The sequence below is a fragment of the Psammomys obesus genome, unplaced genomic scaffold (genome assembly GCF_907164565.1).
Source record: "Psammomys obesus unplaced genomic scaffold, mPsaObe1.curated_primary_1811, whole genome shotgun sequence".
NCBI lineage: Eukaryota > Metazoa > Chordata > Mammalia > Rodentia > Muridae > Psammomys > Psammomys obesus.
In genome coordinates this window covers 28,280,065-28,303,329 of record NW_026596051.1, presented here as the reverse complement: position 1 = coordinate 28,303,329, position 23,265 = coordinate 28,280,065, and the positions used below count along the sequence as shown (strand labels likewise).

General features: G+C 36.4%; 1 protein-coding gene and 1 pseudogene across 5 annotated transcripts in view; both read left to right on the top strand.

The window, feature by feature from the left end:
* Lcorl (ligand dependent nuclear receptor corepressor like) overlaps window positions 1-23,265 on the top strand; it is a 154,853-nt gene that overhangs the window by 101,521 nt on the left and 30,067 nt on the right. For 3 of the 5 annotated variants that reach the window (XM_055624221.1, XM_055624224.1, XM_055624222.1), the window contains 2 exons: window positions 8,425-8,676; window positions 20,857-20,950. In XM_055624221.1, coding sequence (XP_055480196.1) covers window positions 8,425-8,676; window positions 20,857-20,950 — 346 coding nt within the window. Of the gene's footprint in view, window positions 1-8,424; window positions 8,677-20,856; window positions 20,951-22,175; window positions 23,260-23,265 lie in introns of those variants that run through there. The other 2 variants (XM_055624223.1, XM_055624226.1) reach the window with 2 other exon arrangements.
* LOC129689085 (60S ribosomal protein L9-like) lies at window positions 4,239-4,797 on the top strand (annotated as a pseudogene).

Genomic DNA, 23,265 nt, shown 5'->3' with positions numbered 1-23,265 from the left:
TTTTTATTTTTTACATTAATTACAGTTTATTTATTTTGTATGTCAGCTATAGCCCCTTCCCTTATTCCCTCCCAATCCTCCTCATCTCCCATGCCCCTCTCCAAGTCCACTGATATAGAGGAGGTCCTCCTCCCCTTCCATCTGACCCTAGCCTATCTGGTCTCATCAGGACTGGTTTCATTATCTTCCTCTGTGGCCTGGTAAGGCTGCTCCCCCACTCAGGGGGAGGTGTTCAAAGAGCCATCCACTTAGTTCATGTCAGAGACAGTCCATATTCCCCTTACTAGGGAACCCACTTGGATACTGAGCTACCATGGGCTTCATCTGTGCAGGGGTTCTAGGTTATCTCCATGCATGGTCCTTGGTTGGAGTATCAGTCTCAGAAAAGAACCCTGTGCCCAGATATTTTGATTCTGTTGCTCTCCTTGTGGAGCTCCTGTCCCCTCCAGGTCTTTCTATCTCCCCCTTCTTTTATAAGATTCCCTGCACTCTGCCCAAAGTTTAGTTATGAGCCTCAGCATCTTCTTTGATACCCTGCTGGGTAGAGTCTTTCAGAGGCCCTCTGTGGTAGGCTCCTGTCCTGTTTCCTGTTTTCTCTGTCTTCCGATTTCCATCCTTTTTGCCTTTCTGAGTGAGGATTGTTCATATTACCCAGGGTCCTCCGTCTTGCTTAGCTTCTTTAGGTGTACAGATTTTAGTATGTTTATCCTATATTATATGTCTAAGACAAGAAAATGACCGTGAGATTTCACTTTACACCCATCAGAATGGCTAAGATCAAAAACTCAAGTGACAACACATGCTGGAGAGGATGTGGAGAAAGGGAACCCTCCTCCATTGCTGGTGGGAATGTAAACTGGTACAACCACTTTGGAAATTTATCTGGAGCTTTCTCAGACAATTAGGAATAGTGCTTCCTCAAGATTCAGCTATACCACTCCTAAGCATATATCCAAAATATGCTCAAGTACACAACAAGACATTTGCTCAGCCATGTTTGTAGCAGCTTTATTTGTAATAGCCAGAACCTAGAAACAACCCAGATGTCCCTCAATTGAAGAATGGATACAGAAATTGTAGTACATTTATACATTGGAATACTACTCAGTGATTAAAAACAAGGAAATCATGAAATTTTCAGGCAAATGGTGGGATCTAGAAAATATCATCCTGAGTGAGGTATCCGAGAAGCAGAAAGACACACATGATATACACTCACTTCTAAGTGGATATTTATTACACATATAATATAGGATAAACACACTATTTAATTTATACTGGCCATGAACTTTAAATTCTTTCCTTTATATCATTTATGTAGACAAAGACTAGATCATATGGTAAGTTTCCTTTTAGATTTGCAAAAAAATGCCAAACTCCTGTGTAAACCTATATATTGCACAAACCTGTCAATATTCTGCTACTAAATAACTTTCATTTTACTTTGCCGCCAACAGTAAATGAAGTTCACTACATTCATTTGTTTATTTTCCAGGAATCGGGTTCCCGATGTTGTTGTTAATATCTTGGTCTCCTATGTTTCTCCTAATGTTACCATCTAGAGCTGTAATGGCTTTGCATTTTGCATTTAGGCATATCTGTACCTTGATACTTTGACTTAATGTTTGTTGAAAGGTATGCATTTAGTTTGTTTCTTTGCAGGTGGGTATCAAGTTGTTCCTGTGCTTTGTTGAAAAGACTCTTTGAGCCTAGTGGTAGTAGCACACATCTTTAATCCCAGTGCCTTAAGAAGCAGAGACAGGCAGATCTCTGAGGCCAGAGTGGTCTACAAAGTGAGTTCCAGGATAGCCAGAGCTACACAGAAATCCTGTCTCGGCCCGGGGGGGCGGGGGGAGATTTACTTTGCCAGGCAGTGAGGTACATGCCTTTTATCCCAGCACTCAGGAGGCAGAGGCATATACATCTCTTAAATTCAAATTCTACTTTTTAGAAGACATTTTAGGCAATTGGTGAATTTGTTCCTCAAATGTTGGTAAAATTCAGCGGTAAAATAATCTGAATTGGTGTTTACTTTGTATTATTAATGTTTTGTTTTTTTTTAAACAAAAGCTACAAGCCATTCAGATTATCTGGATTTTGTTTTGTTTTGTTTTTATTTTCTGAGACAGGGTTTTTTTTATGTACTTGCCTTGGCTGTCCTGGAACTCTGTAGATGAAGCTGGCCTCAAACTCAGAGATCTGCCAAGCTCTTCCTCTGCTGGGATTAAAGGCATGTACCACTACAACCTGTTTTGTTTTGTTTGTAGGTGTTGGCTCACTGCTTTCCAAGAAATCAATCGATTCCCAAGTATTAGTAAATTTTTCAGCATGAACATAGTCATAATTTTTATTTCTCCTAAATTAACTGGCATCTATAATAATTACTCCTTTTATTTCTAATTCTGGTAAGCTTGTATATTTTTTCTTACTCTTAATGTCATAGTTAGGGGCTATCACCCTGATTGTCTTCAAAGAACCAGATGAACTTGTTTTTTTTTTTTTTTTGTTTTGTTTTGTTTTTTAAGGTATAAAATACAAACTGTATTCTTTATTTCAGTCTTTAGTAATGTAAACACATGATGTTTTGGGTTTTTTTCCCCATAATCTAGTTTTTGCTTTCATTGTTTTCATATGCTTTCTAGACCTTATATGACACTAGAGTATCTAGGCATCAGGAAAAGAAATAAAAAAATGTTTCTTTCAGGATGAATGAATGGCCTAAGAGGTTTTACTCTCAGGTTTATCACATCTGAATGACTTGCGTATTTACAATATAATGCATATGGAAATTTTGTTTTTAAATGAATCATCAGTTCATTAATAACAAATGCTTAGGAAATTTGACTGATTAATTTAAAATATCCTTTCATATAATGGGAATTTATTATCAAGGGACTCTTTTGTCCCTAGAAATAAATCTTAGAAATCTTAGAATGTAAGAGTGTCACTAAAACAAAATGCTGGGATAAAAGCAGCATAAAACTGTATAGACAAGAAAGAAAAATGTAATTTATCAGGGAGGCACATGCCCTCTGTGGGTGCCCTTATCTTTTCACCTTGTTGGAGGCTGCAAAACCAGGTTAGCCCACTGACAAGCTTTCGAGACTCTCATGTCTCTGCGTCAGATCTCCCACAGGGACGCACTGAGAACACTGTGTCCAGGCTTTCAATGAGCATCTGAACTCAGGTCATTAGGCTTGTTCAGGAGGTTCCTTAACATTAAAATTCCAAATTTACACTGAGAAATTTATAATTATGGGTCAGACTCCTTCAGGATTTGATAAAATAAAACAAGCAGACAAGAACACATCCAAAATTAACCTCAGAACATTCCCAGGTACAAAGTTCTTTAGAATGTTTACTTTCCCTCAAAATAAATAGATCATAACATACAGAAGAAAGTAAGGCTCTTTGCAAAAGTATTGTAAGAAAATAATAAAGAGCAAGACCAGACGCTCAAAGACTTAAATACACAAATGAGAAGGTTTGTGTCTGGAGCAGTTGAAATCACTTGTTCTTGCAGAGGTACTAGGTTAGATTTCCAGCCCTCACATAGTGGCACAAAATCATCTAAAACACCAGTTGTCAGGTATCTGACATGCCCTCTGGCCTCCGTGAGCATCAAGCATGCACATGGTACTATATAACATGAATAAAACCTTAAGGTGTTTTTAAATAAAATGTTAAGAATGAAAGCATAGGTTAAAAGCTAGTACAGTCTGGGACTGTAGAGGTGGCTCAGCAGTTAAGAGCTCTTTCAGAGGACGTGGGTTTACTTCCAGCACCAACATGTTGGTGGTTTATAAGCATCTATCACTCCAATTCCAGGGGATTGAATGCCTCTTCTGACCACCCTGGACATCAGGCATGCTAGTGATGTATATACATTCATGTAGGCCAAACTCATATGCAAAAATAAATACAGCTACACATAGTGGCACACAGTGAGTTTCAGGCCAGCCAGAGATGTGACCCGCCTCAAAAATAAATAAATCTCTAAAAATGTTTAAAGAATGGTTTTAACAATACAGCATATACAAAGTAAACAAGCAAATTATCTAAAAATAAAAGTCACTACAGTAGAAATTTAAAACTTAACTTTTAAACAGTATATTGCATATAGCAAGAGTTTCTGAAAGGCTGAAATCTGAAGAAGCCATGGATAATTCTGCCATGAGTTGAAGGCATTAAATGTGTTAAGAAATAAAAGGTAGCTCTTTGCCCCATCAACTGTGAGAATGAAGACCATTCTCAGCAATCAGACAGTTGACATCACTCTGAAGGGGCACACAGTCATTGTGAAGGGCCCCAGGGGAGCTCGGCAGAGGAACTTCAATCACATCAATGCAGAGCTGAGTCATCTTGGAAAGAAAAAGAAAGGGCTCCAGGTTGACAAATGGTGGGGCAACAGAAAGAAACTGGCCACTGTCAGAACCATCCGCAGTCATGTTCAGAACATGATCAAGGGTTACACTGGGCTTCCGCTACAAGATGAGGTCTGTGTATGCTCACTTCCCCATCAACGTTGTTATTCAGGAGAATGGGTCTTTGGTTGAAATCCAAATTTTCTTGGGTGAAAAATACATCTGCAGGGTTCATATGAGGACAGGTATTGCTTGTCTTGTCTCTCAAGCCCCGAGGGATGAATTAATCCTTAAAGAAAATTATATTGAACTTGTTTCAAATTCAGTGGCTCTGATTCAGCAAGCCACAACAGTTAAAAACAAGAATGTCAGAAAGTTTTTGGATGGTATCTGTGTGTCTGAAAAGGGAACTGTGCAGCAGGCTGATGAATAAGACTTAAGTTACCCTGCCTTAGAAACAAAATCCTGAATTATAAGTACAAGTTGGAGTGTCTTTGGGAATAAAAGATTTATATTGAAAAATAAAAAAGAAACAAAAGGTAGAACAAAATAGCTATTATGTGTTTAATGATAGTTAGGTGGGAAAGAATGAGGGAGGTGACTGATGCCAAACACCACCATGTAAACTAGAGTGGCATGACCAGAACTAAAGCACCGTTCATCACATTTAATGGGACAAATATGTCAAGTGTAGACATTTACAAGGAAGATATGCTTGTAAAAGCATCCAGTAAATAATGAAAGAATTGATATTACTTCTAAACCAGTAGAAGGAAAATAGTAAATAGAACATTTTGAAAGAAAAACTGACACTTTAACAGTGAGGAAAGTGTAAATGGAAATATCAGTTATCTAATCTGTTAAAATACATTATCAAGTATCATAAATTCATTACTTAAATGTTTTTCACAGAGGTCTCAGCACATATAAAAAGCTAGACAAAAATAAAGACTGGTAGGGACTAGAGAGAATGCTCAGTGGTTAATGTGCTTGCTGCTCTTGCAGAAGACCTCAGTTTGATTCCGCAGCATTATATCAGTTGGCTCACAACCATACCTATAGGGGATATGGCATCCTCTTCTGGCCTTCATGGACACCTGCATTCCAGTGCACTAAGCTACACACAGACACATGGGCATGCATACACAATTATAGACAAATAAATCTTTTAAAATATAAATAAGTAAGCACTAAGAGACTGACCATTCATATATAATAACATTAACACTAAACACAATGAATTTCAAACAAGAAAGTATTGCTAACAGATAATCCATAATAGTTCTGAATCTCTGAATCAAAATACTACAGGCTAAGAATAACATTCAAAAATTATTAAATGTATAAGTTGGTCATAAAGAGTTTAATATTTTAGTTAAGTACAACATAATTAAAAAGAGATAATATTAGATATTATATAATATAATTATAACATAATATTAAAAAGAAGTTGTGCTCTCTGGCCCATTCCTTTAATTCTATACCCAGGAGTCTGGAAAAACAGAAAACTTGCAGGAAGATTGCAAATTCATGTCCAACAGAACAACTACATAGTGAGATGTCTTACAAAGAAGTGAGACTCTTCCTTCCTCAGATCAAAAAGGAAATAAGAAAACAGAACATCTGTAACCATTGATGATGTTACCTATGTTGTGTGAATTGAAGTTAGTTGTCTTTTATTCCTAGTGAGTTGGTGGGTTTCGGTGTTTTAATCATCAAGGCTTGTTCAGGGCTTTTTTTTTTTTTCATTTATGGAGATGATGCTTTTCTATATTGTATTCTGTTAATAGACAGTTTTACAATAACTACACAAACTCCAGTTCATTGGAAAAGCCCTTCAATTTTGTTGTTCAGAGTCCTTTTTGTGTATTGCTGACCTCTTGTTGATACCGTTTTGTTGATATTTCTCTCTCTCTAATGTGTGTTGATGGGTAATTTTTTTTGAGAGTGTTTGTTCAGAATTCATGTTTTGTCTTGATATCAGGTTAATAGCTTTATAGAATGAGTGAGAAGTGTAGCTGCTTTTGTCTAAATCATTTTCAAACAGTTGGAATTAATTCTTGTCTGAGGGCAAAATAGCCATTGAAAACATCTGTTCCTGGATTTTTTTATTTCTTTGTTGATTGTTTTTGTTTATTGATCTTATCTGTACTTGCTTTAAGTCTACTCAGACTTTCTGGTATTTTTTGAGTCAGTTAGCCAGATTGTGTTCTTCTAGAAATTGGATTATTTTGCCTAGGTTATCTAATTTATGGAAGTATTGATTTTATTGTATTTCCTTGTATTTCTGTATTTTCCCTTAAAGTTGAGCTTATCTGGCTTTTCATTATCAGTCTAGTTAATGTTTTCTGGTTTTTTTTTTATTTTTTTATTTTGTAAGTAATAAACTTTTAGTTTCATTGATCTCTATTTTTCCATTTTATATTTTATTGATTTCTCCTCTGGCCATTTATCTGTTTATATTATACTTGCTTTGATTTGGTTTTTAACTTATTTCCTTTTAGTGTGAGACATGGGGTTATCGATTTGATTTTTTTCCCTTGGGTATATGTTTAGAGCCTTAAACTTTCAAGCACTGTTAGCTGCATCTCCTACCTGAATAACCACTCATTAATTTGATCACTTGTTCTTTCTGTATATGTGAGAATTTTTAAATAACCATAGCTTGATAGTTTTTATTCCTTAAGTTAATCACCTTTTTCATTTTAACTAAATTAGCAAGAACAAACCAAAGGATTTGGTATTATATAATAATTATGTATTAAGTTCTCCAGTTTCTGATATCATTTTAAGTTGTTTTGTTCGTTTGTTAGTTAGCTTTGAAAAGAGATGAGGCAAAAAATTATGAAGTCCATCTTGGGCAGGGACAGTAGACCCTTTTCTAGGTGTCAGCATTCTTCCTTTTCTAGATAAATAGCACCTTTGACTCAGTACATATGGAGTAGTGCTTTCTAGACCACCCCTGCCACAACATCTTAAAGCTAGAATCCATAGCTGCTTAAATCTTATGTAAACAGCATGGCATTTATATATAACCTGTATGTGCCACTTAACTATAAACCTGAGCTTAAACTCCCTTACATAGACCTTAAGTTGTACTTTTTTGTTATTGTTGTTACTCAGTGTTTGTAGATGACCCATGATTATCGTATACTTAATACAATGAAGTCATTTGATTAATTTCCCACCCATTTTTCAGGTTTCTGCCAGAAGAGAGAGTATGTGTCTATGTGTATGTGTCCATGTGTGTCTGTCTGTGAGAGTGTTTCCATGTGTGTGCACGCATGCCTGTATGAACACTTGACTATGGTTATAGGTAATGACATGTTTTGTAGGATCAAAGATCTTCAGTAGTAAATAATACCACTCTTTTATAGGAGACTTGCTGAGATTTTATATATATATAAGTAAAATACACAAATTTCATATAGCTTATTTTCTGCAGTGGCGCTACAAATTTAAGTAAGCAAGTGTGACAGGATATTGGCAAACCTTGAATCTTGATGACCACTGTCTATGTCACTGTATTTACCTGTTGTTCTTTATAGTGATCATTTTTCTGTGTAACAGGAAATAAATCCTTGATGATGATTGAGGGCAATACAAACACATTTGACAGCATGTAAAAACAAAATTGATTGGTAAAGAGTTCTGAAGTTCAGATGTCTTCTTAGTCACTGATGTATGCTGTATATTGCATACCTTTTGTTCATAGATAAGTTTTGTATTCAAATACTAAATATAGTTTAACTGTCTAATAAAATGTGTTTAATATCTAATAGAGTGTTTGAATGAACATGTAATTATAGCGGTAAGTCCTGCTCCTGTGCCTAATTATTTGATCTGTACTTTTGTTTGGAATGGCAATAAAAAAATGAATTTCTTTTAAGTCACATTTCAGAAGAAATGCTAAAGCACATGTACATAGTTGCTATTTCTGAGTTACAGAAACTACTGGCCACTGTGGACTGCCACTAGAACTGATAATGTCATTTCTTTGTAAAACTCTAAGGTTATTCATATTTGTCTCTTAATAATATTACATTTATTTCTTCCCCAGATCTTCCTCAGAACTGTGATCCTAACATTCCCTTAGTTGCTCAGGAATTAATGAAAAAGATGATACGTCAGTTTGCAATTGAATACATTTCAAAAAGTGGTAAAATTCAAGAAAATAGAAATGGTTCTATTGGAGCGAATCTCATATGTAAAAGTATCCAGATGAACCAAGCAGAGAACTGCCTTCAAGATGAACAAGAAGGCCCCTTAGACCTCACTGTGACTCGAACGCAGGAGCAAGCTGCTCAGCAAGGTATGTTGTCTAGCATGTGATACTTATATTTTTGTTTTAAAGTATTTAAACATGGATGTGTTTTGTGTTCATAGGGAACATTATCTTTCTTTCCTGTTTCATTTGCATGGTGTAGACCAGAGAGATAAAAATTTTAAACCTTGTGATGCAGTTTTTAAAGATTTATCTTTTACTTAACTTACTGATGCATGGTGGCAGTGCACCTGTGTGTGCAGGTACCCAGGGCAGCCAAAAGAGGGGACTGCTACTATGGGTGCTGGGACACAACCCCAGGTGTTCTGAAGAACAGTACATGCTCTTAACTATGCGCCATCTCTCCAGCTCCGTATAGTACATTTTTAATAGTTTATAAAAGAAAATTTGAATGTGTCTCTTGTTTTTTCAAAATAGAGTATACATTAAGAATCTCATTGAGCAAGTTAAAAATAAAGGATGTGTATAAAGAGATACTATGAGAAAGAATTGTATTTCTAGTAGAAAGCCAAAAATATTAGTTTAGTATTGGCTCTTTAGTTTCTGAACTGAGATACAAAATAAGCACATGGTTTACCATCCGGTATTTTTTCTTCATTTTTTTTAGATTTATTTGTCTTATGTGTATGAATGGTTTGTCTACATGTATTTCAGCATACCACATGCATGCCATGTGAGTTCAGAAGTCAGAAGAGAATGTTGGACCTTCTTTGAAACTAGGATTACAGATAGTGTGAGCCACCATATGGGTGCGAAGATTCAAACTCAGGTCCTAGCATCAATTGCTTTAAACTGCTGGGCCATCTCTCCACATCCTTCCCAACCACAGTTTTATTTGTTTGTTTTTTGTTTTATAACTAAGAAAGGAGACAGTTGTACATGTCATAAATACACTACAATCCTATAATTTAAAACATACAAAGATACATTACCATGTTGAATATGTTAAATAGAGTTTATTTGTAATATACCTGTGACTTCACAGAAGACCACTCACCAAAAAAAGGGGGTAGGGGGCTTTTAAGAATGAAGGGAGGATACCAAATAAATGGCTTATTTGGAAATCAGAACAAGTAGCTTTTATTAACATGGTTTAGGGATCATGTCACTTCTTGGAAGCTGTGAAGAAAAAAAAAAAAAAAAAAAAAGAGGTTTCATTCCTGACTTACCCCATGCTTCATTAGAGTGTAGGTAATGCTCCAGGGATGCTCATCAAACAGGACTCAGAAAATGGAAAAAAGATAATTTAAAAAAAAAAAAAAAGTCACTGAAATGATCCTAGAATGCAGTGGTGCTAAGACTTTTTTTTAATTTATTTATTTTCATTTTTATGTGCATTGGTGTTTGCCTGCATGTATGTCTATGTGAGAATGTTAGATCTTGGAATTATAGACAGCTGTGAACCACCAGGTGGAGGCTGGGATTTGAACTTGGGTCCTCTGGAAGAGCAGTCGGTGCTCTTAACCACTGAGCCATCTCTCCAGCCCCAGGGCTAAGACTCTTATGGAATGAGCACAGCAGGCAATGTTTAAAAGAGACAGTCTCTAAAGACCCATCAATGTTAAACATGGGAGTAATCCCCCATATGTGGTTCCTAATTTTAGACTGAATAGTTATGTTCCTGAGAAATATTGTTATTAGGTTATAAGAAAGGTAAAATATATCTGCAATATAGGACTTAATGTAAAGCACAGGGTTTTAAATTTTTTTATTTGCTGTGTGCACTTGATATCTCCTCTCGAGGTTAGCATTCTACAGGATAGAACATGAACCTTAGTGTTTGACAGACTTATCGTTGCAAATAGGAAAAGATGGCAAACAAAAAGGAAAATTGAAACTTAAAAACATAAGTTCAAAATACTAAATTCCCATTGGAAACAGGAGAAAATAAGTAATAGGACAGAAGCCTACCACAGAGGGCCCCTAGCAGTGTATCAAAACAGATGCTGTGACTTATAACCAAACCTTGGGCAGAGTGCAGGGAATCATATGAAAGAAGGGGAAGTTCGTATGGCCTGGAGAGGACAGGAGCTCCACAAGGACCAAATATATCTCGGCACAGGAGTCTTTTCTGACACTGTTTCTCCAACCAAGGACCATGAATGGATATAACCTAGAACCCCTGCCCAGATGTAGCCTATCACAGCTCAGTATCCAAGTGGGTTCCCTAGTTAGGGGAACAGGGACTGTCTCCAACATGAACTCAATGGCTGGCTATTTGACCTCCTTCTCCCCCCCCCCCCCCCCCAGGGAGGAGCAGCCTAGCTAGGCCACAGAGGAGGACATTGCAGCCAGTCCTGAAGAGACCTGATAAGCTAAAATCAGATGGAAAGGGAGGAGGCCCTCCCCCATCAGTGGACTTAGAGAGGGGCAGGAAGGAGATAAGGGAGAGAGGGTGGGTTTGGGAGGGAGTGAAGGAGGGGGCTACAGCTGGAATACAAAGTAAATAAACTGTAATTAATATAAAAAATAATAAAAATTTAATTAAAAAAACAAAATACTAAATTTCCTCAAGTTGAATATAGTAAGGTATTATGCAATTCCATGATCTTAGCAAATAGACGGCAGAGGCAGGAAGATAAGAAGTTCAAGACCAGAAAGAAGGGGAGTTAGTCTGATGGGGAAAGGATAGGAGCTCCACAAGGACCAAATATATCTGGGCACAGGGTCTTTTCTGAGACTGACATTCAACCAAGGACCATGTATGGATATAACCTAGAACCTCTGCTCAAATGTATCGTGTGGTAGCTCAGTAACCAATTGGTTTCCCATAGTGAGGGGAACAAGGACTATTTCTAACAGGAACTCAATGACTGTCTCTTTGGCCTCCCCACCCCCCAAGGGAGGAGCAGTCCTGTTAGGCCACAGAGGAGGGCTTTGCAGCCAGTCCTGAAGATACCTGATAAAACAGGATCAGATGAATGGGGAGGAGGTCCCCCGCTATCAGTGGACTTGGAAAGGGGCATGGTGGGAGGGAGGGAGGGAGGGAGGGACTGGGAAGGAATGAGGGATCGGGACATGGCTGGGATACAGAATTAATAAAATGTAACTGATAAGAAAAAAATAAAATTAAAAAAAAAAAAAAGAAGTTCAAGACCAACCTGGACTACATGAGTCATGTCTTGAAAGAAAAAAAAGAGTAAAATTATAATAAATAAATACCAAAAATGAAATGGATAACCTGTATAAGACCCTATAAAGAATATCATAGAACTTACTGACTATTAGTAATTTAAAAAAATTCCAAAGCAAGTGCTTATATTTCAGCTGATTAAGAATGCTTTTGCAGATTTAATGTCCAGTCAGAATTTTACTAGTTTGTTGATTTTACTAAAGTGAAATTACTTCCTGATTTTAAAATTGACAAACAAGTCTTAAAGAGACAAGAATAACAAAATCAAGGTAATGAAAAGTTTGCTTTAAGACCCATAAAGGACTTAAAGTGAAGTAATTAAAACTGGATCATTTTGGTTAGAATATAATTCAGTGAAAGCTCAGAAATTCCCAAGGAATTACTGAAATCTTAGTACAATACAAGTGTCAGTATAAATCACTGAGGAAGAGGTCCTTCCTATTCTGTAAGTGTTGCAAGGCAACTGGTTACACACCCAGAAGGAGGTTGACAGTAGGTCTGTAAATAGCTCTGTACCATACACTGTTCATAAAAAAGTTAAGGAGTAAATGTGAAAAGCACATTTGCTGTTCAGAACACTGTACAGAATAGAATTTTGAGTAACAAAGTTTATAGAATATGAGTGCAGTTTTCACAACTTGTAGCCGTGTGACCTTTGCAGCCTAATTGACCATTAATCATTTTGTCCTGTAATTAGAAAATTAATATTAATAAAACAGTAATGTTGTTTGTTGTATGAACTGTAATGTGTTAAATTACACTATTAGTACAATACTGTCTGTCCTAGTTGCTTTCTGTTGCTCTGATAAACAGCATAACCAAAGCAGCTTGGGGCAGAAAGGGTATAGTTGACTTACATATCCTGCATATTGATTGAGGGAAATCAGGCCAGGAAGTCAAGCAGGAGCAGAGGCAAGAACCATGGCTGCTTGTTTTTATGGCATGCTCAGTTTCCTTCTTAAACAACCCAGGGTCATCTACCCAGAATGGAACTGCTCACAGTATTCTGAGCCCTCCCACGTCAATCATTAATCAAGAAAATTCCCCATAGACAGTCCCACAGGCCAATCTGATAGAGACAATTCCTCAATTGAGATTCCCACTTTCTGAGGTAACACTACTTTATACCACGTTAATACCCAACAGTAGTTATCACAAGTCCACTCTAGTCAGTTTGGCACCCAGTTGCAGAATCTCCTTGTATTATGCTTAGTTTCCAAATGCAAACACTAACCAGGACATAAATTTGCCTAACATGATATAACTATCCCATGTACTACCACAAATACATATTTTAGACGAGGTAGCAAAGTCCTTTGAAGAATGCTTGGTCTTTTAGGTTCTCATAATTTAAATATAATAATATAGATTTACAAAAACCACTGATATACTTCAATCAGTGTTACATTCCATAATAAACAAAGGAAACAGATATTGGCTTAATATATGTGTATTTGTGTACAAACATGTTTATAACAAAGTAAGACAGAAATATTCATATCAGCTATTTTTGTAACAGGTCATGTGGCCTTAGCTGGTTTTATAATTACCTTCTCTACTACCCCTTCTTTATTTCCTCTACCCTCGGCAAACACCTTAGCAAGTCTTGCTTCTTTCACTGGAGGGGTGACCCATACCTTCATTCTTGAGGGGTTTATGCCCTTTGTCATCCTGCCTATATTGTTTCCTGTTGACTTTAGTAATAGAACATGGAAGCACCAAAAGACACCCTAAAGAAGCACCTACACTCCAGATGTAATCTTCTCTACCTCCATTGTAGAGACCCGTCCAATTTCCTCCTGTACTCTGGATCAGTCACCCCATTCAAACACCTTTTCTTTCGACCTTCCTTCCTTTCTCCCTCCCTTCCTCATTCCCTTCCTGTCTCTTTCACTTTCTCCCTCCCTTTCTTTCTTTCTTTCTTTTCTTTCTTTCTTTTTAAAGATTTCTTTATGTGTATGGTTTTACCTGCATGCATGCCTATGTACTGCTTGTGTGAATTGCCTGCAGAAGCCAGAAGTGAGCAAGCATCAGAATACCTGGAACTTGAGTTACTGATTGTTTTAAGCCACTGTCTAGAAGAACAGCCAGTGTTCTAACCAGTAGGTCCTTTCTCTAATTGCTGTTGTTCCTTTCTTATCAGTCTTTTAATTTAAATACCATCAAAAGCCCAAAAAAGCTAGTAGGCAGGCTTAGCTTCCAGTTCAGTGGAATGTTTGCTGTGTTTCCTAATAGAAATATTCCCTCCTCTGGAACCAAAACTTCTAGGCCACTAAAATCGAGGAACAGGAAGGAAATATTTTCCCCATGGATCACTAGGGGTGATAGTGAGTGGTACCTCCTGTTACCCATTAATCCTAGCTATAGAAGAAACAATACCATATATTGGACACTGATTGAAAACATACACTGCCTTCTAGATAACATTCTCTAGAGCTCCGGGTTATTGCCACCTATTTAGTGTTGTAACAGTGTTTAAAAAGGCATTTCTACTCTTCTGTAAAGCCAGTGCTTCAAGATTGTAGGGAACATGATATGACCAGTGGAGTCCATGATATTTGGTATACTGTCAAACTTCCCTGGCTATGAAATGAGTTCCTGATTCAAAAGTGATGTTGTGTGGAATACTATGCTAATGATGTTAGTGTGGACAGAGAAGCATTATATGCAGGAAATGAACATCCATAACCAGAATAAATACCTACTCCAATAAGGACAAAGCATTACCCTCTCCATGAAGGAAGTGGTCTAATGTAGATAATATACCACCAAGTCACTGAATGGCCACACCAAAGAATAGTACCATATTAGGGGCTCAGTGTTGGTCTCTGCTACTGGATGATTTGGCACTCAGCAGCAGCTGTAGTCAGGCCAGCCTTATTAAGTGGAAGTCCATGTTGTTGAGCCTATGCATAACTCCATCTCTCCAATATGGCCACTTTTTTCATGGGCCCATTGTTCAGTAATAATAAGCAGGATGGCCAGAGAAAGGCTGATTGCAGAGTGGGTCATCCTGTCTACTTGATTATTGAATTCCTCTCTTAAAGAGTAACCTTTACCAAGGACCATGGTTGGATGTAACCTAGAACCCCTCTCCGACGCAGCCCATGGCAGCTTAGTAATCAAGTGGATTCCCTAGTCAGGGAAACAGAGACTGTCTCTGACATGAACTCAGTGGCTGGCTCTTTGACAGGCTCCACCACCCCACCCCCCGCCCTGAGGGAAGAGCAGCCTTGCTAGGCCACAGAAGAGGACACTGCAGCTAGTCCTGATGAAACCTGATAAACTAGGATCAGATGGAAAGGGAGGAGGAACTCCCCTATCAGTGAACTTAGAAAGGGGCAGGGAGGAGATGAGGGAGGGAGTGTGGGGTTAGGAGGGAATGAGGGAGAGGGCTACAGCTGGGGATACAAAGTAAATAAACTTTAATTAATATTAAAAAATAAAATAAAAAAGTAACCTTTTGATGAACATTTACATGGACTAGAAATAACCTTATGTCCTTTGCCCATTTAAAGAGGTCTATCCATGTTCCTCAAAGCCTTTCTCACCAGTTTTCCAGTCATGCATTTTCTAAGTCCCTTGACCATCCAGTCAAATACGGCAAAGCACTTTGCATACTTTCCGTCATAGAAAAGAAGTATAGCTTTATATATTTTTGATTTTATGAAACTACAAATATATGCTGTCAGTTAGTTAAATACCCATGATTAACAGCTTCACCTAAGAATACAGTAAGACAACTGCAGAGCCAAATGCTTATGAGTGAGGAGGAGAGGAAGGGTCCTGTTTGAAGAGATAATTAAAGAATGGCTAGAGAGGTAAAGTGAGGAAGCCCTAAGACATTTTTAATGATAAAGACATTACTTTGTAGTAAGCAGTGATTATGGCAACAGTTTCATTACTAGTAATAATTTTAACATTTTTGTGGAATTTAATTTTTGAAAACTTTCTTTGTCCATACAATATAAAATAGTTTCCTGTTCATTTATATTCACTGTCCTTCATGCATTGAGTCATACTTTATTTTGTATGTTTAATATCCATGATAATGTGGCTTCAAAGACTTTTGAATTCATGTCCATAGTCAAGTATGAACTGAACCTCATGATTTGCATTGTATAGCAACTAGAAACCAGTAATATTGTGAGGAGCTAACAAATGTTTTTTTTTTCAGTTAATATTAAAATAAAGTAGGCATTAATGATTATCTAGACATTTTTGAAAAAAGTCTTTAAGATTTTTAGAATCCAACCAATGAGATAATTGATTAAAAGGTCACTTTTAGCTTTTGGGGGGAAACTGCTAACACTCTTTCCCAGATGATGTTATAGTGCTGTGTTAGTTATATGTGCTATACGTAACCGTAATTGATTAAACCAATACGGGTTAATAATGAAGACAATAATTTTTGAATTACTACCACTTTCACGCCATTATTTAAGAAATGAATACTGTAATAAAATCTGTTAAATAGTTTTACTTTATCGACTATGAAGATTAAATATTAGCTATAAAGTTTAAATTCAAACTCTGTGTACCCCTCAGATGCTACTGGATTTATGGATTTAGAATAAGCAAATTACATGAAGATGACATAGTATAGAACTGACATACATAAGATGCTGTGAGATTTGGAAAGACAACTAAGTAGGGGATGATGCTGAAAGGTGTGTAGAAATTGGCAAGGCTAGTAGAGTACCATATAACAACAACAAAAAAAAAATCTATAAAGAGATGAAAAAGAATTATAATCTTAAAAGTTTGGAAAAAGTTTTGTATTAAAGAATTCCTTGTCAATAATTTGCAAGAAAAAGACAAGAACTGTTTGTAAGCAATTGTTTTGACAGAAGGACTAGTAAAGTGTTGTTGCTGAAGAAATTGTTCAGCATTGTCATGGCTTAAATTTTCAAATATCAATCTACTTCTGAATTTATCTCTGGTGCCATATGTACAAATAATTATATGTCCTTATTGGAAAGTTATATTGGCCTGTCTTTTAAATATTTTCAGTAGGATTTGGTCACAGGCAAGTAAATTGTGATATTAAATGGCAGCCTGCAACTAGTAAATAAAAACAGTGTTGTGTTTATTCTCTGGGCATTAAACATATAGAAAAATGCAGCACAATAACCATGTGCTAATCATTTAAAATTAATTAATGTACCATAGACTCATGCATTTCTAATTTGTTTTCTCATAAAGAGCAAATGCATATCTAACAATATAGTTACATTCTCTTTAAATCTTTTAACTTCTCTTTGACTAATTTGCTAATACCACCAACTTATGCATTTATATGGAAAGTAGTTTTATGTGCTTTAGAAAAATCACATAAATTGCATGCTAAATGTACTGTTTTAATTATGAATATTTCAAATACCTACTAATGTTGAAACTGCATGGATCATTGTCTGGCACTTTGACTTGTAGGTGTTAGTTAGAGAAGGTCCTTATAACTTGAACATAAGGTGACACTTAGGTGCTTACATCAGCATTGTCTCTAAGACAGAAAACTAGACATGGATTCCTACTAACAGGTGAGCAGAAAGTTAGCTACAGTGTATTAAAGAGAATGCAGTGTTACTTCTTCAAGTGTATCGTGAGAGAATAGTGACTCCATAGTTCTTATCTACTGAATTAGTCATTAGTACTTAGACTTTATGCTTGAAAAAGAAGTAGTAGCAAAATACTTTAATATGAATGGTAACACTAAGGAAATGTGATATTTTCTGTTGCTTTCTAAATTTTATCTAAAAATCTGTAATGCATATTAGAATGTAATACATTCTAAGCTTGTGTTTGCGATGTAAATGGTCATAGACTGATATTTTTCAGTCTAGTATGACAAATATATTGGAGGATGTTTCCATTTTCACTAGATAGACTATAATATGTTCCCTTATAGAATCCTTTTAGAACCAGCCTTTTCATATGTAATATAGTCAGCTCGTTTATGGTGAGGGCCTAACGTGTTATCACGTTTAAACTTCTAAAGAGGAAAAGGTCAGGAATCAATAGTTCGATATGATTAAAGGGTAGAATAAGACTTAGAGAGAATTCATCCAGTTTAAAAATTGGTATTAATTTTAATTTCTCTATGTGATAGTGATTGAAATGGAAAAGAAAGCTATATTGTCCCAGCCAGAATGTCACTACCTATTTCACACTGTATATGAAGAGAGATTTTGTATTTTGTAGAATTCATAAATTTAATTAAATACACTAAAAGTCTAGAAGAATTTAAAATTATAGAGATTTGTTAATTTGTTCTGAAACCTTAGATAACAATTAGAGTTAGCAAAAAAATGTATTTTCTCCGCCCACTCTGTAAGTTTTATATATTAAAATCTAACTTGAAAATGCTCTGAAATGTTCTTGAAATAGTAAAACTTCCATTTATAATTAACAGAAATGAGGTAATAAAACATAGATAAACAGTATTATTCATTCATTAATTTTAATGAATATTAATTTAGTCCTCTTGAAGAATCCTTTCGTGGGGACTGGAGAGATGGTTCAGCAGTTAAAATACTTGCTGCTACTGCAGTGGGCCCAGGTTCCATTCCAATACCCACATGCTGACTCACAACCATTTCTAACTCCAGTTTTAGGCATTTGATAACCTTTCTGACTTCCATGGGCATCAAGCACACACGTGGTGCGCAGGCATATATGTAAGCAAGACAACAGTTCATATAAAATAAGTCAGTTAGTGCACAGTGGTGTGCTGGCATGAGGAAAGGGGCCTTTGCTCTCAAGAGATCTGTACCTTGAGAGTGAGTAGCTTTGTGACAGTCTGCGCTGGAAAGAACGTCCTAGACAGGGAATGCTCTATTGCAGTTTGAAGATAAGGTATCCTGTAGCATTTGTGAGGAACTAAGTACAAGTAGTTAGATGCAAGAGAAATACAGATTTTGGTGAAAACTAAACATAAAATTAGGCTGAATGGGTAAACTGGTCAAGATAGTTGGAGTAACAGTTTTTATGTAGCAGGAACTTCACCTCCCTCCTTTATTCTTCTGATCTACGTGTTCTAACTTAGAACTCAACACTATGTTTCTTCCAGGTTTTCAATTCTTTGTTTAGCAAGTAGTTCTGAGCATTTGGGCTAGGCACTCTTCCAGGCAGAGTGATATTTTACTGAATAAAGTAGATATGCTGGTTGTGTAATCATAGCAAGTAGAAGATGGTCTGCTAAATGGTAAATAATCATATAGCAATGCTATAATGGAAACCTAGAATGATGACAATCCTCCAAACCCAAATTATGCCCAAAATGATTGAGTGATTCATAAGATTTGAGATGAATCACTATGACTGTGAGGGGAGAATAGTAGGACTCCTCTAAGCAAAAGAAAAGGACTTAAGTGTGGAACCTTAGGGATGAGAAACAGCATAGAGCTTTCCAGATATTTTTCCCTATTCCCCAGGCCTTTGTGGTCTACTGTCCACACAGCATTGATGCTTTATAAAGATGAAATATTGTCAGTCTGTTGGACTCCTTTAGTGACTTCATGTCTCCATAATAGTACTCAGCATGAAACCATAGCTATATGGCCCTGTATGATATCCTTCTACACTTCTGACCTTACCTCAGTTTTAGCCTCCTTACTTTTCTTTTACCTCAATTTTAGCCTACTTGTTCTTCTCTAGCCATCCTAGCTTCCATCCTAGTGTTCCTTTAAAACTGTGCAATTGTAGGAGGAAGTCCTTTTATACAAATCATTTCATTTAGAGCCTTCTCCAACATATCTGCTTGCTTGAGAACCCTCACCTTGTTCAAGATCCTATTTAATAACAGTCACATAAAACTGACTCCTATACTGGGTATGGTGCCCACACATATAATTCTAGCACTCAGAACACTAAGGCAGGAGATCACAAGTTAGAGGTCAACCTGGGCTAGTCAGTAAGTTAATTGCCTAGCCTTTGCTAGGTAGTATGTCCTTGCTTTTAAAACATAATAAGATGTGTGTGAATATGTGGACATGTGGACTTGATCCCCTCAGCCCAGCCTCCCCTCTCAGCTTGCACTGCAGTGTCTTCCTAAGCAGCACTGTCATCACTGGTGTAGCATTGGGCAGACTGGATTGTCTTACTTAATACTAAGGGCCATGAAAATGGGCATTTTACATGCTTTGGGGGGGGGTGTGTGTTTGTGCTGCTATTCTGTCACATTGTTTTGTGACAGCATTTGCTGAATGATTATTCATTTCTACAAAAGAGGTGTTTTATTCATTCATCTTTATGCCTTGCCAGGCACTTTATTGTATTTGTGAATTGATTTAGTTACTATAAAAGTCAGTCAGTTTTCTTTGGCCTTGTTATGTTTTTAGGTTTAAGCAGCTATTTTTCCTACTTGATTCCTTTCCAGAGGTTTCTCTTTTTTTTTTTTTTAGCATATAGAAATATGTGTATTCTTGACATATTTGTTGTTGGATGTTAAGTTAATGGGCATCTGTGCTGGCCTTCTCCTGGTAACAATTTCAGAATCATTTCAAGTTTTTTATTTGTGAAAATTCAATATTATATCTATGATAACTACATTTTAATGAAATTATACTGAATAGTTTGTTTTATAGCAGTTGTCTATCCTAGTTCTATACTGTTATATGTAGTATTTTCATCTAGTCTTAGATATAACATAGGTATAGGTTTAATTGTTGTATGTTCCAGCAGTTTAAAGTACTACATAAGTAGTTATTCAGTTCTCGTGCATAACACATCTTATTCTTTCTTTTATAACTTGCATTGTTTCAGATTTCCCAAAGTGCCAGACTTGAGAGAAAGTACTCATGGATGAGCTGTCAAATTGACTTAACACTGAAGAATGGTGGGAAGGTTACCAAAAGTTGATTTTAAACAAATCATGTATTTGTTCCTTTTTTCTTTACCATGTTGCAGTACCAGCTTTCCTCTTTTTCCTGACATAATGCCTTCCCAGTCATGTCTTGTTTCTAAAAGCAGATCAAATAAGTGTTGAAGTTATAACATCCGTACTTAAGATAGGGAAATATAAGAACTGGTATCCTATTGCAAATATAAAGTTTTTTCTCTTGCAATAATTATAGGGGATGGAGTGTTAGATCTCTCTACAAAGAAAACCAGCATAAAAACTGAAGAGTCATCCATATGTGATCCTGCTTCTGAAAATGCAGTGGCTGGGTAAGCAATATCTAGGAAATATAATTCAGTATTAATAAAGTGACTGTGCTGAGTAGGACTGACATAGTTTTCCTTCAGAATTTTTTGTCACTCATAAGTTTGTCTCTCTCATACCTTCATTTGTCCTTTCTCTTTCTTTTTTCTTTCTGTTAAAGAAAAGTTATCAGAACAATCACCAAACTTCAATTCATGTTACTAAAATGATCAATTTAATCATGGGATACAAACTAAGAAGCAAGACAAGTAAGAGAACTTGAAATACTCAAGAGGCAATTTTCAGGGAAATATGTAATTTTAGTATTTAGGTTTAAAAAAAATGAAGCATTTCTAAAACTGCTATAGTTACTAATTCTAAAACTAGCATATATATATTTAGTTTTTGCTTTAGTGTGGTGGCAGACAACTTAACATTGATTTAGTAATCACCACAGAAAAGTCCTTTCATGTCTTTAAAACTGTCACTAAATTAATTTAATAAATAATTACTAGTGAAATGCTGTTCTGTTGGATTTTTGGATTTTTTTATCTTTTGCATCTTTTCATTAATTGCATAGAAATATTTTTGTCCCATTTAACTCTGAGATGAATTTATTTCAGCTAAGGCTGTAATAGAGCTGGAGACACAGGTATAACAGATTAGAAGATTACAAAATTACTTTTGAAATATAGTAACATTCTAAAATGAAATTATTCATATACATCTTTTTTCAGATCTTAAGTTTTTATGTAGAGGAAAATGAGTCTGTGGAACTGACATGTCTGTGTTTGGAAGTGTTCTTGCTGCTACAAATTTCCTTTAAATGGGTTTACTCTTTTATTACTTGTTTAGCGGTAACGTCACGTTTCTACTAACAAAAACTCCTTTAGGATTTGGGTATTTTAATACTGGAACTCTAATTGTAAATAAAAATTATAAGTGTTGCTCTGCAAGCAGCTTTCAGAGGAATAGCAACATCATGAAAATATTTTTACAAATCTCAGTTAGGACTTTATGTTCTTGGAAGGTCTGCCCATTGAGGCCACCGTATCATTGACACATTGTCCTACCCGGACTGTAGCCTTTGCTTTGATAAGGAGTAACTACTACATCTCACAGACCTAAAGTCTCATAAGCAGTGATGTTACCTAAGCAAGGAGTATAATAAAGGAGTGGACCCTCCCCTTCCATAGCTGTGTGAGAGTCTCTCATACATCAGTTTACCATCGTTTCATTCCATCCATCCAGGAGACTACACAGAAACAGAGAGGACTATGTGGAAAGAAGTGCTGAGTTTGCAGATGGTTTGCTCTCAAAAGCTTTGAAAGACATTCAGTCTGGAGCACTGGACATAAATAAAGCAGGCATACTTTATGGCATACCTCAAAAAACATTACTTCTCCACTTAGAAGCCTTACCAGCAGGGAAGCCTGCATCTTTTAAAAACAAAACTCGAGATTTCAATGATAGTTACTCATATAAGGAAAGTAAAGAAACTTGTGCTGTGCTGCAAAAAGTAGCCTTGTGGGCAAGAGCTCAAGCAGAGCGCACAGAAAAAAGTAAACTCAACCTACTTGAAACCTCAGAATTAAAATTCCCAACAGCTTCCAGTTACCTCCATCAGTTAACGCTACAGAAAATGGTTACTCAGTTTAAAGAAAAAAACGAAAGCCTTCAATATGAAACTTCAAATCCTACTGTACAGTTAAAAATTCCTCAGCTACGAGTAAACTCAGTTTCAAAATCACAAGCTGATGGTTCTGGTCTGCTGGATGTCATGTATCAAGTTTCCAAAACCTCTTCAGTCCTTGAAGGCTCAGCTCTCCAAAAACTGAAAAATATACTCCCTAAACAGAACAAAATAGAATGTTCTGGGCCTGTAACTCACTCAAGTGTTGACTCTTACTTTCTACATGGGGACCTCTCTCCTTTGTGTCTTAATTCTAAAAATGGAACAATTGATGGAACCTCTGAAAACACTGAAGATGGACTGGACCGTAAAGATAACAAGCAGCCCAGGAAAAAACGTGGCCGCTATCGACAGTATGATCATGAAATAATGGAAGAGGCTATTGCAATGGTAATGAGTGGAAAAATGAGTGTTTCCAAAGCACAAGGAATCTATGGGGTACCTCACAGCACTTTAGAATACAAGGTAAAGGAAAGATCTGGAACACTGAAGACTCCTCCGAAGAAGAAACTACGATTACCAGACACTGGGTTATATATGACAGATTCAGGGACTGGCAGCTGCAGAAACAGCAGCAAGCCTGTGTAGATTACTGTTAGAGAATGTGTGTGTGTGTGTGTGTGTGTGTGTGTGTGTGTGTGTGTGTGT